The sequence below is a fragment of the Aquarana catesbeiana genome, linkage group LG13 (genome assembly GCF_042186555.1).
Source record: "Aquarana catesbeiana isolate 2022-GZ linkage group LG13, ASM4218655v1, whole genome shotgun sequence".
NCBI classification, from domain to species: domain Eukaryota; kingdom Metazoa; phylum Chordata; class Amphibia; order Anura; family Ranidae; genus Aquarana; species Aquarana catesbeiana.
In genome coordinates this window covers 34,456,915-34,473,605 of record NC_133336.1, presented here as the reverse complement: position 1 = coordinate 34,473,605, position 16,691 = coordinate 34,456,915, and the positions used below count along the sequence as shown (strand labels likewise).

The 16,691-nt window shown below is 43.6% G+C and overlaps 1 protein-coding gene across 2 annotated transcripts in view; it reads right to left on the bottom strand.

Moving 5' to 3' along the window:
- PRPF39 (pre-mRNA processing factor 39) overlaps positions 1 to 16,691 on the bottom strand; it is an 82,704-nt gene that overhangs the window by 14,178 nt on the left and 51,835 nt on the right. For both annotated transcript variants that reach the window (XM_073608791.1, XM_073608792.1), the window contains one exon: positions 10,520 to 10,788. In XM_073608791.1, coding sequence (XP_073464892.1) covers positions 10,520 to 10,788 — 269 coding nt within the window. The remainder of the gene's footprint in view (positions 1 to 10,519; positions 10,789 to 16,691) is intronic.

Here is a 16,691-nt window from a genome sequence, read left to right as displayed (position 1 = left end):
CTATATACCGGATTTCAGAGTGCCAACATGACCAGCCGGCTCTACTCTCCTCCCCTCCCGACTAACGTCAGCGGGGGAATCTCGGCCCCTCCCGTTGCAGCTGTCAGGCCGAGAGAGGAGAGAGCTGGCCACGCGAGCACCGATCATCGCTCTGAAATCAGGTATATAGCTGCATTTTTTTTTTATAAGGCACAGACACTGAGGCAGATTACATTAACAGAGAGGATAGTGTCAATTGCGAACTTTGGGTTAACAACCCTGATAAAAGGGTTTTATTATCTCTGTATGATAAGTGCAACATTAAGTTGATATGGCCAGTATACAAGATCCAGACTTCAATGCACGATTCCTTGACTATTGCATAAAAATCTCAGACACCACAGAGACAGTAAATGGTTTCACGCTAAAGACAGTGCTTACCTGATCTGGTCAGTAACCTTGTGAGCCGATAAAGTCATACAGTGTTAAAAATGCCATCCTTATATGGACAAGTTGATCTATTGATCCACTGGTAAAGACCCGACAGGCTGGTTTTACACAAAATGATCAATGCCGCTGGCCATAACCACTACACTCATGATTGTATTCTGATGGCGGGTAAGTTTCCCTGTCAGAATACCACACAGGGAAGGATTGCCCCATCTAGCATGTGGATGCTTTTTTTTCCAACTAAAGTTGTGTCATGTATAGCTGGCTTGACTTTGTGCTCTCTGCTGACTTATCAATTAGTATTGTTACCAGCTACCCCCTGAGCACTGCAAAACACCTCCCCAGGTAGAAAGGTATTCCTAGCCTTGTCCTAGGAGTGACAATATTGCTCCCTCACAGCTAAAGTACCATTAGTGTCATCACTCCAGGGCAGAAAATTTGTTACTGACAGGATACCCAGGTTTTAAAAAATACTGCAGCCACCACCACACCTAAGAACAGCTAAGCTGAAATTTATGGAAATATTATTGGGTTAAGATACGTCTTAAAGTGTTACTAAACCTAAAAACATTTACCTTAAAACGGAGTTCCACTCAAAAGTGCTGTTTGACAATTATCCTGTTGCCACTTAAGGGAGTCTGGGCCACAGCCCACGATTCCACCACAGGGCTCACTAACCTCAGTCTCCGGGCCAGTAGGAGAGAGGAGCGGGGCCTCACGCATGCACAGTAGGGTTTCCAGCGTGAAGCCGTAAGGCTACACTGCCGGGTACCCTTACCCGCAATGGCGACGGCAGCACCCGACAGCTGAGTATAAGATTTACTATCATTTGAGCCCAGTCTTGCCAAAAAGAGTTAATCCAGCTCTGAGCAATCCTCTTATTGTTTAGTGAGATAAAACTTGAAAAAGAGAAAAACTGTCAAATCCTCCCCCTTGCTGTGAGTGACAGGTGATTTACATATCTCGTGCACTAGCCTAAGACATGCATTATTTTTTTAATTCCCTCCCCCACTCCTTTCTTCAGCAGCTCTGCAAGGATTGGCTGTTCCACACCTCAGCATGATTTGACATGCTGAAGTCATGTGGTTACTTTGCTGTCTTTTCACTGGATGTTAGAGATCATAGCAGAAGTTCAGTGTAAGAAATACACAGGAAAAAATGCATATTGACAAGGGTAGTGTAGAGGTGGGCGGGGAGTCTACTGACATCAAGACTCCACCCACAGAGCTCCAGACAACAGACCCACCCACAGAATCTGCAGTTTTTTGGGTCTAATAAGACAGAGGGGAGACATTTGACAGGTAAAGATACATGCAGGAGGCATGTATATCCTTACAGATAACCCCTATGGCAGTAGTTTATAAAGGATGACATTGGGTTTACATCCACTTTAAGGTAAAAAAACATTTTTTTCAGTCTCCCTGTGCCCCCCTTCCCCTGTGTGAAGGGCAAGAGAGGGGAGAAGAGATCGGCGCTGTGCACAACTGCATCTATTCTCCCTCTTTAAACAGCATTCGAGCAGCAGGAGCCATTGACTTTTGCTGCTGTCAAATGCAGTGAGGAGGAAGTGGGCGGCAGTTCAAAGTCCCATTGTGTAGGTCTATGGACCGCGGCTCCGTAGAGACACAGGTCGGGAGCGCCATTACCAAATTTCTCCCCATAGCCAGCAGCTGGCCATGGTGGAGCCAAGAAGAGGGGCCGAGAAGAGGAGGGGCTGAGAAGAAGGGGAGTAAATATCACCGCCGGGGCCTCGAGAAGAGGAGGATCGGGGCAGCTGTAAGCAATACCACTGCACAGAGCAGGTAAGTATAACATGTTTGTTATTTTAATTTTAAAAAAATATGCCTTTAGTAACACTTTAAAATGATTGTAAGTTTTTTTTTTAATAAAACCACAATCTTACAATCACTTTAAAGTGTTACTAAAGGCACATTTTTTTTTTTTAATTAAAAGAACAAATATGTTATACATATCTGCTCTGTTGTAGTGGATTTGCATAGAGCAGCCTGGATCCTCCTCTTCTCCAGGCCCTCAACCCTATCAATTCCCATTGGCTAACTGACTTGACAGCCGCGGGAGCCAATCATGAGGGAGAGTCTCGGATGGCCGAGGGACTCGTGGATATCGCTGGACAGAGAGGGGGCTCAAGTATTAGGGGGTGCTGGGGAGGTTGCTACACACAGGCGGCCTATTTTAATGCAAAGAATGCATTAAGATAAAAACCTTCTGACTTTACAACTCCTTTTAAGCACAGTTTATGACCAAATTCCTGAGGGGCAAATTCATACTGCATGTTACAGTAACGTCAGTGCGTTGTGGTGTGCTGCATTAATGTAAAGGTGCCTGTCCATGTAATGTGTGTGTTGTAGTCCTATAAAAACAAAAGGGCTACCCTCAATGCAATACATGTTAACCCACAAAATACCATACAAAAGGGAATCGAGCAATATCGTTTTTTCGGTGCCGATACGATACCGACATTTCGGCCACTCTCAGGCCAATAGCCAAGATTGTGTGCCGGACCAGGCGGGACCGGATGTGGATGGAGGAGTGAGTCAGTGAGGAGCGGCGTGAGTGCTCTCCTCACCCCACCTACAGCTTGGTAAAGCTCAAGTGTATATGGCCGAAGGTATCCTCTGGCAGCTATGCGGATTCACTACCTGCCACCGGTAACCCACTACATGCTACCTACTGATGCCTGAAACCAGCTGATGCGATTGTGGATCGGTGATATGCATGCTCGTGCCGGGTGTTCCTACCTGAAGTGGTGCCCTCTCCCCTAAGAAGCCGTGGCGTTCTCCCCTTCAATATCGTCGGGCCCCCCTGCCGCTTGTCAGGTATCGCTGGAGCTGGAGCTGTGTGAGACCCGGAAGTAAAGCCGCGACACACGGGAACAGCTAAGACACTCACAAGGTGTCAGCAGGGAAGGATCGCTGAGACCGTCGTAAGCGGCATCGGGAGGAAGGCTGAGCTGAATGTCGAACGGGACAACAGACGGGTTAAGAAGACTCTGACCCTGTGTATCCGTTCAGCTGGAGGGCGAATCTCTGAAGGGGTGAGTGGAAACTCAAAATGTGAAGTGGGACTGAAAGATGTGCTGCTATCTATCATAATAAACGCCCCTTATGCTTCAATTCCTGGGAAGAAGCTTAAATAAAACATAGAACTTGTGGGACTTGCTGGTGGTAGGAAAAGGGGTTGTGGCACATTGTAATACATCAGCTCATACAGTGGTATACTATATTAAGAAGTTTAAACCCAGGGCTATACCAGTTGAAACGTTGGAAAGCTTGAAACATTCTTAAAAGCTCCCCCTCTATATTAGATACTCCCCTATATTGACTATACTGACTCCTGGCCCCCTCACGTACTGCTGCAGCACGTTAAACACTACAAATTAGTTGTGGCCGGAGGGGTTAAAAAAAAAAAAAAGTCGACAAGAAGGAAGGGAGATGAGCAGGCAAATATGGAAGCTATGGGGTCTCAGTCTCTGCGATCAGCCAAAGAGAAAGAAAAAGACAAAGACAAAGGTGGTGTGTCAGTGGTGGCAGGGGCAACGGCAGCTGCGGTGGCGGCAACTGCAAAATTGGAGAGACTGGTTAATATAACAGACCATACACCAACGAAAGGGGGGCAGCAGGTACAAAGCAAAACAGCGTCAGACAGGAAGAGCCTGGGCCAGATGAACACGCTCCCAAATAGTACCACAACAAGGAACCCCTCAAACAAAGGTGCGAGTATGGTGGGGAAAACAATAGAAACAAGTAATACCCAGACACATGCAACGGAAGGCGAACCAACCCTTAAAGAAATCCTTACGGCAGTTAACGCATGCAAACAATCCCTGAGCAATATGGCGGATCAAATGAAAGATATGAGGGAAGAACTAGCCCATGTAAGCCAAGATCTCAAGAAAATGGCAGAAAGAGTGACAGAAACAGAAGGGAGAATAAGCCTGCTGGAGGATGACTTAAACCCAATGAAGCAAGAGTTAAAAGCACAGAAAGATCAGATAAAAAGGCTCATGGAAAAATTCGACGCAATGGAAAATAGACTCAGGAGAGACAATGTGAGGATAGTTGGGCTCCCAGAGAAGAGCGAGGGATCAGACCCGGCAGGCTTCGTGGAAAAATGGCTAATTGAGACTTTCGGGGTAGAAACATTCTCATAGCAGTTCTCCATTGAAAGGGTACACAGAGTTCCATTTAGGCCCCCTGTTCAGGGTAGCCCCCCCAAGAGCGTTGTTATTGAAGTTTTTGAACTATAAGGATAAGGTGACCCTTCTTCGAATGGCTAGGGAAAGGGGGAATCCGTATTATAATGGAGCCAAAATATCAATGTACCCTGACTTTTCACCCGAATTGCAGAAGCGCAGGATGGAATTCCTGGGTATCAAGCGTAGCCTCCAAATGTATGACATTACGTATGCTCTCCTGTACCCCGCCAGGCTTCGGGTAAATGCGCTGGGGGGAAGCCAGATCTTTGAATCCCCAGAGAGAGCGCGAGCATGGTTGGAAGAAAAGAAAGATCAGCTTTTGCCGAAATAAACGGGGGCAGTAAACGAGGAAGGAAAGAATATAAAAAGATATAATTTTGTATGTGTGGGGTGGGGGGACTCACAGGGTTGATATAAAAACAAGATAGGGTTTTGTACGGGTGAGGGATGGAAGATAAGGAGGGGGGGTGGGGGGAGGGGGGGAGGGTGGAGGGTAAGAAGGGTAGGGGTAGAGGAGCGGGTGTTGGTCATTAAAAAAGCCTACAAGGGGGACCTAGAGTGGTGTGGGGGGGGGAGGGGAGGGATGGGGGAGGTGGGAAGAGGAGGGTAACGATTATAATATGAAGATACAAAAAGGGCACGTTTGCACTTTAAAAAAGAAAAAGAATTATGTCTTTCCACAAGGTTGCACTGAATACACTAGTAAATTATAAACAGTTATGGTAAATATGTACGTCATGTGTATTATGCATAGGTCCTTAAGACTTGAAGTCACTAAAATAAAAAGGTTGTGGGATGGGGAAAAGCCCCCCTTTTCAGCAGAAATAAGCACTTTAGTTAGCTGGGAACGTAAGGCGTTAGGGAGAGGACCTAGTGGTGGGGTGGTAGTTCTCCTTTTTCCTTTTTTTTTTTTCCTTTCTCTCTCTATTTCCTGTCTATTGATGTCATGCTCGCTTCAATTACTGCCTTTTCCCCTTAACTTAAGATCTCCTGTTCATAAACACAAGTAATAAATCATGGTCCTGAATATTGGATCATGGAATGTTAGAGGGTTGGGTTCCCCTGTTAAACGAGCAGCTGTATACGAGGGTTTAGATACACTCAAAGTCGAAATTGCCTGTCTGCAAGAGACACACCTGACAAAAGATACTAAAAATAATTTATGGAAGAAGAGATATCAACATCAGTTCCACTCTACATATACCTCCTACTCTAGAGGGGTATCAATTTTGATTGGTAGTGGGGTAGCGTTCACTTGCAGACAGTGCAGGATAGACGATGAGGGGCGGTATGTGCTCCTGCATTGTGTAATGGAGAATCTGGAATGTGTACTGGCTAATTTATATATTCCGCCCCCGTTTAAACTGGATATTATGTATAACCTTATGGAATTTATAATTGACAAGGCTGAATTACCAGTTATAGTTGTCGGGGATTTCAACATGGTTCTGGACAATAAAATAGATAGATTCCCTGGGGGGAAACAGAGTCAACGAAAGCAGGAAAACCGGTTGAAACAATTCCTTCAAGAAGCAGGGTTGCTTGACATGTGGAGAATACGGAACCCGAGGGTTCAGCAGTTTTCGTGCTACTCGAGCTCCTGTGCTTCGCTGTCAAGGATAGACTTAGTTCTAGGTAATGGCTTAGCATCACAAGCAATAAATAACATAAATTATCACCCTAGAGGGGTATCGGACCACTCTCCGCTCATAACCTCGATAAACCCGGGCCATAAGAAAATCTATAGAACATGGAAGTTGAACCCAGCTTGGCTGGAAGTAATAGAGAACCAGGAAGGGGTAAAAGTAGAACTGAAAGAATTCATAAAGTTTAACTCGGGCACCACATCGAGGGGGGTGCTGTGGGACACACTAAAGGCATACTTAAGGGGTCTACTTATACAGAAGGTGTCAAAAATTAAAAAAAACGTCCCGGGATTGGGAGGAGCGGTTTAAGAGGGAATTAATTGCTGCTGAAAGAGAGTACATAAATGAACCTTCCCCTGAAAAACAGAGAGAGTGGGAAAATAAACAACAAAGGTATAAAGATATAATAATTAGGAAAGTAGAAAATAAAAGAGCATTCCAGACACAAGTCATGTACGGGGAAGGGGAAAAAGTAGGAAAGATACTGGCTCATATAGTTAGGTCCGGCTCCCCCCCATCCATGGTCCCGGTCATTAAGACCTCGGTAGGCGAGACAACATCTCAATTGGAAATGATTACTGAGACATTTAAAGAATACTATAAGAGGTTATATAAATCTAGTGGGACCAGGGATGAGGGGGAAATGGACAAATTTTTTCAAGACATCGACATACCAACACTGGAGGAGATGGATGTTGAGGAATTGGAAAGACCAATTACTATAGAAGAGATCAAAATGGCAGTATCAGAAATGGCCAATCATAAATCACCAGGTCCCGATGGCCTCCCAGTCGAGATATACAAACAGTATGGGGAGGTACTATTTCAGGAACTTTTGGGCGTTTTCAACTGGGCAAAAGAGCAAGGGAGGTTACCCACCTCAATGACAGAAGCCACAATAATAGTATTGCATAAAGAGGGGAAAGATCCCCTGGACCCTGGGTCATATAGACCTATATCATTGCTCTGCGCAGATGTAAAAATCTTAGCAAAAATTTTAGCTACTAGAGTAAAGAAAGTGATTCAGAAAATAGTTCACCCGGACCAGACGGGATTTATACCCCATCGAACAACCAGTATGAACATCAGGAGAGTTCTTTTGAACTTGCAGATCCCCACGGTAAACAGAGGCTCGAGAGCAATGCTTCTGTTGGACGTGGTAAAAGCATTCGACAGCATAGAATGGGAATATGTCTGGAGGGTATTAAAAGAGTACGGTTTTGGTCCCTCATTTACCAACTGGGTTAAAGTATTGTATAATGAACCAAATGCAAAAGTAAAAGTCAATAATGATTATTCGACTGGGTTTAAATTAGAGAGGGGATCGAGGCAGGGATGCCCTTTGTTTCCCATGATTTTTGCCCTAGCCATGGAGCCATTAGCCACAACAGTAAGGCAAGATAGGAAAATAGTGGGGTTCCAGAGGGAGGATGGCGAGGAGCGAATCGCATTGTATGCGGACGACGTCCTCATATTCATGGGAGACACAGAGGGATCCCTGAACCAAGTAATGGATATATTCTCAAGGTTTGGGAAAATTTCGGGATTATCCATAAATTGGGAAAAATCAGTTTTGTTGCCATTAGACCCAGATAGTATAGACACCCCCTCAAATAACAACAAGTTAGAAATAACAACGCTAACAAAATATTTAGGTATTAAGATAACTAAGGACCCAGAGAGTTACTTAGATAATAACTTAGCCCCGCTGTTAAAAAAATTTAAAGATAAGATCGAAATATGGAAAGGCCTCCCGCTATCAACGGCGGGGAGGTGCAATTTAATTAAAATGCTATGGCTCCCCCAATTGTTGTATATAATGCAGAACTCGCCAATATGGATAAGCAGGAAATGGTTTGATAAAATAGAAACAATATTTAGAGACCTTATATGGAAAGGGGGACCTCCTAGGATAAGATTGCAGACCTTACAACTACTCACGCGGGAAGGAGAGATGGCAGTACCGCACCCACGTAGTTATTTTTTGGCAGCCCAGCTACAGTACTTGGGGAAAAATAGCAACGAGAGATTGACGATCACGGGTGCCCCCCATAGGACAGTGATAGAGACCTTGGAAGCAGACTCCTTTGTATATAAAACCCCTACGGTTAAATTAATAAAAAAAGTTTGGAGAAATGTCAAAGCACTGTTGGGAACGAGTGGTTGGATCAAACACACTCCCTTGTGGAACAATAAGTATCTACAAGAACTACAAGAAATAGGAACAATTAAAATATGGGAAAAAAGAGGAATAGAGAAATTAGTTCAGCTATATAATCAATCCTTACTTAAACCCTTTTCTGCATTAAAAAATGAATTTGATATACCAGATAGCTCATTATATAATTATATACAAGTTAAACATGCCCTTAAGTCACAGTTTGGGGACCAGGGTCCCGCCTGGAATGAGTCCACCGTACTTCAGAAACTGGGTGACCAGGAGGGCCAACGTGGGTTTATAGCTGAAATATACCCACACATCTGTAAAAACAGCATAGAGGCCCCGGAAAAACTTAAAAGTAGAGGTAAATGGGAGAGAGAGCTGGGCGTACTTTCAGATGGGCAGTGGAGGGAGATACTAGCGGGGGGACATCGGGTGTCGATTTCCCCTGCCCAAAAGATTTCACATTTAATGGTACTCCATAGGACATATTATACCCCTAAAAGGTTATTTGAGTTTGGGAGGAGAATGGATGCCAACTGCCCTAGATGCCAAGACGAAGGGGACTTGTTGCATATGCTATGGAAGTGCCCGAAATTATTCCGGTATTGGTCAGAGATTATAGAAACTCTAAATAAAATTATGTATCTTGGGAGTAGGGGAGGATATGGACATAGGAACCTGCAAAATTACAATAGTTCAGAGATGTCTCTTTCAGGCAAGAAAGTTAATTGCTCAAAGATGGCAGGCAAGAACCCCCCCACGGAAAGATGAGTGGTTTAAAGCAGTGACTGAAACAATGTGGAAGGAAAAGGCAGTATATATAAAAAGGAGGAACCTAAAAACATTTAAAAAACTTTGGAGACCTTGGCTGGAGGAAGTGGGATATCCGCTATAGTGGAACATAGAGATAATGCCCGTACGAATAGGAATGTTAAAATGTATTGTAATGATGTGAATGGGGGAGGGCCGTGGGGAGGGGGCGGAGTATGGGTAAGGGATAGGGTTATGGGGGTGGAGGGAGAGGAGAGGGAAGAGGGAAAAAAGGAAAAAATAAATAGAGCACTTTTGTTACGGGATTCTTATGCACATTCAAGAGTGATGGTTTGTTTGCTTGGTAACATGCCACTGTAGGAATACTGTACACTGAGATGTATATTGTATGAATATAAATAAAAATGATCAAATTTAAAAAAAAATAAGATTGTGTGCCGATATTCTGTACATTTTTTTATCACTGTTATTGCTGTCAAAAGTAATGTAAAACATCCCTTGTGACAGTATTAGGCAGTGACAGGTACTCTTTATGGAGGGATCAGGGAGACCCCAAATCCCTTTTCTGCACCTGAAAGTATTCAAAATGTCAAGATCGGCGTTTTTGAATACTTTATATATTTTTTTTTTAAACTGGTGCCTTTAAGATGCCAGTAAATCGGGAAGTGATGTCATGACATCGCTTCCAGGTTACTAAATCCAAGAACCGAGCGAATGTGCCAGCTGGATGCTCGGGTCTCCCGGTGGGATCGGTGAGCGGCAGAAGGGGGAACATCCCCTCCCGCTGCTTGTAATAACAGCCGAGCGGCTGCTGAGCCGCATCGGTTATTACAATAAAGCCGACTGTCCACTCTACAGAATGGTACCGGGGTGATGCCTGCAGCTGCAAGCATCACCCCGGTAAAACCCCTTGAAGCAATATCGGGTACGTTTGTGCCCGTTGCTTGGAAAAAAAAAAAAAAAAAAAAAGTGTATTGGCCGCCGATAATTGGTCGATTCTCACCATACAATATGCATGTCGCAACACACTGAGCCAATCTGAATAGATGGTTACACACTTTGTAAGCAGCCAGTACAAATTTAAGCAAGTTCCCCATTTAAAGGGTAAGTTTACTCTACAGAAGAATCTGTAAGGTGAACTTACACAGGACCCCCTCCACCCAGTCCAGCTGACCTGCATTGTGGCAATCTCCTGTTCTGAGCCCCTGTATAGCCGCCTCACAGCTCTGATCAAGCAACACCAAACAACTTTGACTTGAACTTAATACCTTCTAGTTTCAAATTTCAACTCACTTTATCTCTCTGAATGGCATCACATAACACTTTCTTTGCCTTCCCGATATTCTTCTGAATTTTGGAATAATGGCGGGAAAGCTTTATTGCATAAAACGATAATTCACTGTTCGATTTAGCATTGTTCATGGCATCTGTCAACAGATTTTCTGCTTCCATTAAGTTTCCATGTCTCCTTTCAAGGTTGACTCGCCTCAGCCGAACCATCGCCAGACCTTCTACACACTCTTCTAAGGTTTTCAAAATAGCCTTGGCTTCATCAATGTTACCTAGGGAATCAAGGACATTCAAAATCAAAACAACTTGGTCTTGCATCAAAAATAAACCTGCAAATAGCTCAAACATAATTGATGCCATACCCCACAAAAGAAAAGGATTATGCCTGGATCAACCACCAATGAAAAAATAATCTAAATTATTAATAAGATCAGATATTCATCCAAAGAAATAGGTTGGATGCAGTTTGGGTTGCCTTGTGAAGCATACAAAACAACAAGGAAAAAGAGATTCCCCCAAAGAAGGCAATCACCCAAACACGATCTGCCAAAAAAAACAATATATTTATTAAGCTACAAAACACCACACAAAGGTACAAAAATTAAGCAAAATAGGGAGAATGTCAAATGACCATATTAAAATTGATAACGTTATCATTAAAAACAACGGAGCCGCGGCCAAACATACCCCATACACACACCAATCACAGCAGCAGATTCCTACTATATTGGCCAGTATTGTATGAGATAAGTCCTCAGATTAATCCAGGTGTGGATAAAGGTGGATGAATGGATGCTTGAGTGTAATTAATGCAACAAATTCAACACTGCTTAGACACAGCTTAAAGATTTATGGCAGTCCGGGAGCTAGACCCATAGCATGGGTAAGGTGACAGCAATGACCGGCAATAACTACTGAAGGTGGTTGTAACCCAGGACATACAAGCAGAGCAGTTGTATTATTGTAAAGCAGTAGGGGGAGCAAGCACGACTCAGGCTGTATTAGAAATAAAAGTTGGAGTGATACTTCTCTCACCAAGTGGATCAGCGGCTCATAAGGTCGTAAGCTCTACCCCAGATGATTGCTTGTAGATGTCAGTCCAAACTGCATTTGCATTTGCCGTCAGGTGGGAGATGTCCCGCTGTGTCAGCGCCTTCTGTTAGGAGATGCAAGCCGGCCGTCAGCTGTTATGTTTGACCGGGAACTAACAGCTGACGGCCGGCTTGCATCTCCTAACAGAAGGCGCTGACACAGCGGGACATCTCCCACCTGACGGCAAATGCAAATGCAGTTTGGACTGACATCTACAAGCAATCATCTGGGGTAGAGCTTACGACCTTATGAGCCGCTGATCCACTTGGTGAGAGAAGTATCACTCCAACTTTTATTTCTAATACAGCCTGAGTCGTGCTTGCTCCCCCTACTGCTTTACAATAATACAACTGCTCTGCTTGTATGTCCTGGGTTACAACCACCTTCAGTAGTTATTGCCGGTCATTGCTGTCACCTTACCCATGCTATGGGTCTAGCTCCCGGACTGCCATAAATCTTTAAGCTGTGTCTAAGCAGTGTTGAATTTGTTGCATTAATTACACTCAAGCATCCATTCATCCACCTTTATCCCCACACCGCCGTACTATCCACACCTGGATTAATCTGAGGACTTATCTCATACAATACTGGCCAATATAGTAGGAATCTGCTGCTGTGATTGGTGTGTGTATGGGGTATGTTTGGCCGCGGCTCCGTTGTTTTTAATGAGAACGTTATCAATTTTAATATGGTCATTTGACATTCTCCCTATTTTGCTTAATTTTTGTACCTTTGTGTGGTGTTTTGTAGCTTAATAAATATATTGTTTTTTTTGGCAGATCGTGTTTGAGTGATTGCCTTCTTTGGGGGAATCTCTTTTTCCTTGTTGTTTTGTATACCCCACAAAAGCCATTCCATTTATGGTGAGATACTTTTTCCTCTTATGAAGGTTTTACACTGGACAATTCTGTTGCAATTTCAACTTCTGCTTTGGCTTTTGCCATAAAGCTTAAAATCTTTTACGTAAATTGCCCACAGAAATTTTCCACCCAGATTTTAAAGCGGAGTTGCGCCTATTTTTTTTTTTTTTTTTTTTTTAAAGTCAGCAGCTACAAATATGGACACTTACCTGTCCAGGGCACCCGCAATGTCGGCACCCGAAGTCAACCCATCCCTCACCTCTCGGGCGGAGGCACTGCCATCATCGGTAAGGGAATCAGGAAGCGAAGCCTGGTTCCCTACTGTGCATGCACGACTCGCGCTGTGCGATCCCACTGGTCCCTGCTGTCTTCTGGGACCTGTGCGTCTCCCAGAATACAGCAGGGGTGACGGAGAAGGCGCCGAAAGTGGCATAGATGAAAAGCTTACAAAACTACCAAAATAGAGAACGGCCAGTTTACTGCTAAAGGGAAGAAAAAAAAAAAAGTCACTCTTAACCACTTCCCGCCCGCCCAACGTCATAGGACGTCCTGGGCTTTGAGCGGGTATATCTGAATGATGCCTGTAGTTACAGACATCATTCAGATATTGCTGGTTTCAGCCAGCGAATCTCTACACCATAGGAATGGTCCCCCCTTCCAGTGCTTGTTCCGACTCACCGTTACGATCGGTGAGGCGGAGAGCGGATCCGCCGGCGCCGGATGTAGATCAGAGATTTCCGGTGGACCAGATGGTCGCCGGAGTCTCTATGATCATCGGAGGCCGGGCGCGATGTTATGACGTCACGCCCGGCCTCTCTATTAAAGAATAAAAACGGCGCCGCTTTGGCTGGAAAGCGGTGATCGTTTTATTTTTTTTATTTCAGGCTTCCCAGCCTAGTGGTGAGATGTGGGGTCTTATTGACCCCATATCTCACTATTAAGAGGACCTGTCATGTCATATTCCTATTACAAGGGATGTTTACATTCCTTGTAATAGGAATAAAGTGATCAAATTTTTTTTTTTTCCAAAAAAGTGAAAAAAGAAAAAAAAAAGAAAATATAATTAACAATAAAAAAAAAATATGTTTAAAGCGCCGCTGTCCCCGTGAGCTTGCACGCAGAAGCGAACGCATACGCAAGTCCCGCTCATATATGAATACGGTGTTCAAACCATACATGTGAGGTATCGCCACGAACGTTGGAGCGAGAGCAATCATTTTGTCCCTAAACCTCCTCTGTAACTCAACACATGTAACCAGTAAAAAAAAAAATTTCAAGCATCGCCTATGGGGATTTTTAAGTACCGAACATTGGCGCCATTCCACGAGCGTGTGCAATTTTGAAGCATGACATGTTCGGTATCCATTTACTCGGCGTAACTTCATCTTTCACAATATGCAAAAACATTGGGTTAACTTTACTGTTTTGTTTTTTTTTTTTTTTTTTTTAAAAACACAAAACTGTTTTTTCCCCCCCAAAAAAACGCGTTCGAACAATTCCTGCGCAAATACTGTGCGAGATAAAAAGTTGCAACAACTGATTTTTACATGTAGGAGAGAAATGTCAGAATTGGCCTGGTAGGGAAGTGGTTAAACCCCGGCTGTTCAGATGGCGATGAGCGGATCCCCTTGTTGAGCTATCAGTTTCAGAAAGGATACAGTTTAACCAATTGTGGACCCCACCCACCGTAAATATAATTCGGCCGCTCTATGCCAGATCGCGTATATGTGATCTAACAACTCCGGGTCTGCGGCCGCCAGCCTGCTCCCGCTGTGATTATACACAGCGGGAGCTGATCGATGGATACAACTATTTCCATTGGCACCCACTGATGCTGAGGTACAGAGGGAGAATGGTGATCTGCCTGCCTGATCGCCATTCTGTCAGTACAGAAGACATGGATCCTATGTGTCTGCAAAGCAGGGGCACCGACCCAAGCCTCCCCCTAGTACAGGCACCTCCACCACAGTGGTAAAGCACTAGTAAGGCACACAGTTAACCATTTGATCGCCCCTGTTAACCCCTTCCCAGCCAGTGTCATTAGTACAGTGAGTGAGTATTTTTTAGCACTGATCACTATTGGTGTCACTGGTCCCTAAAAAGTGTCAGAGTTCAATTTGTCCACCCGCAATAAATCGCTGATTGCCACTATTAGCAAAAAAAAATTTTTTTTTTTTCAAAAAAAAAAAAAAAAAAAAAGAATACATATTGGCCTAAATTTGTGAAGATATTGATTTTAATGGACAGGTCTGATAGCCAAAAGTTTAAAAAAAAGTTTTTTCTTTTTAATGGTCTGTCGGTATATAGCGCATTAAAAGAAAAAAAAACCCCATAGGTGATCAAATTAGGGATCGAATTTGTTAGTTCGGTGCCGATACGATACCAAGGCCACCCCTCAGGCAGATATTGTCTGCCGATATTCTGTACATTTAACAAAAAAATGTTTTACACTTTATCACGGTTGTTGCTGTCACAAGGAATGTAAACATCCCTTGTGATAGTAAGAGGCAGTGACAGGTACTCTTTATGGAGGGATCGGAGGTCTACAAGACCCCAAACCCCTCCACTTGAAAGTATTCAAAACAGAGATCGGCGTTTTTGAATACTTTATATTTTTTTAACCGGTTCCCGACCGGCTTACGCAGATATACTGCGGCACAATGGCTCTCCTGGGTGAAATCCCATATGGGTACATCCTTCCCCTTAGTGGCCGCCAGAGGGCGTGCGTGGCTGCTAAACAGCGGGGGACCAGACTTTAATATATTTTTTGGGGATATTATAGCAAAAAGTAAAAAATGCGTTTTTTTTTTTTCAAAATTGTCGCTCTTTTTGTTTATAGCGTAAAAAATAAAAACCAGAGGTGATTAAATACCATTAAAAGAAAGCTCTATTTGTGGTGAAAAAAGGACGTCAATTTTGTTTGGGAGCCACGTCGCATGACCGCGCAATTGTCAGTTAAAGCAACGCAGTGCCGAATCACAAAAAGTGCTCTGGTCTTTGGCCAGCCAAATGGTCCGGGGCGTAAGTGGTTAAAAGCACACATTCACCTGCATCAGAACATGCACAGCTTTTGCCCACCAAAATGCTAATTACTGATTCAATTAACTTACACATGGAATGTGAAAAAAATGGAGTCAAAAGTCTGAACTTTAACTTCTCTATTTTCTAGTCGCAGAAAAACGTTTTCTTGGACTCCTTTGAGGTACAAAGTCTAAGGCTTGGTTCTCACACATGCAATTAGCTTTTGATCCCTTTCTGGAGTGCCATTTGTGGTTTTGCACATGTGTTTTTGATGCATTTTGCATTTTTTGGTCAATTTGTTGTTGGGTGGATTCAAAAATAAATAAAAAAAAATAAAAAACAAATCGCGTCAAGAACGCACTACCTGCTTTTCTGCAGCTTCTCCATAGAACCAAAAATGCACCAAAAAACACCCTGGCTCACTAGATTAAGGACTTTGACGGTACCAATTGGGTAACATCTCAAAAAAAAAAAAAAAAAAAATTATACAGCTTTTAAAAAGTATAGCCATAACATGGACATATATAGAAATACCATAGACATGAACACCACAATAATAAAATACTCTATTTTCCTCATTAACCCCACTGCAGTCAGGGAATGAGTGGGCTCGCTGCGACTTCAGCGCAGGTATTTCACATTTAATGACCCACTTCATCAGGAAGATCCACTACAGTCGAGCTCTCTAAATACATGATCAAGAACAGTGTAAAAAAAAAAAATATATAAAATGATCATCCTACAAACAGCTGCTGCCAACCTTCCAGTCCGATGGGGTAGTCCACATGACTTTTAGAGTATCAAAGTACCAAGAGAAGTGGGAAGTAGTCTATTGTACCCAATAGTGATGCCACAAGTAATATGGTCCATTGGGTCAAAAATCAGAGGGTCCAGTGATGGCTGGAGGGGATGGAGACACGTGTCAGTGTCTCCATCCTGGCTCAGGCAAAACGCGCCATTGTGCTTTTAAAAAAGTCCCTGTGCTTTTAAAAAAGTTGGTTTATACTGGTGCCTACAGGAGAATTGGCAAACAACTGAAGGCCAGACCAGGATATAGCACCTCCTACTGCTAGCTTTTTTGCTAGTGTACTAAAATAATGGGCATCTTTTCTTTGCTTCTGCTATTGTTCTGCTATTTTTTTTCCTTAAAATCAAGGCTCTTCTCTGCATTGATGCTGGAGGCTTTCCCTCCAGTGGGCAGC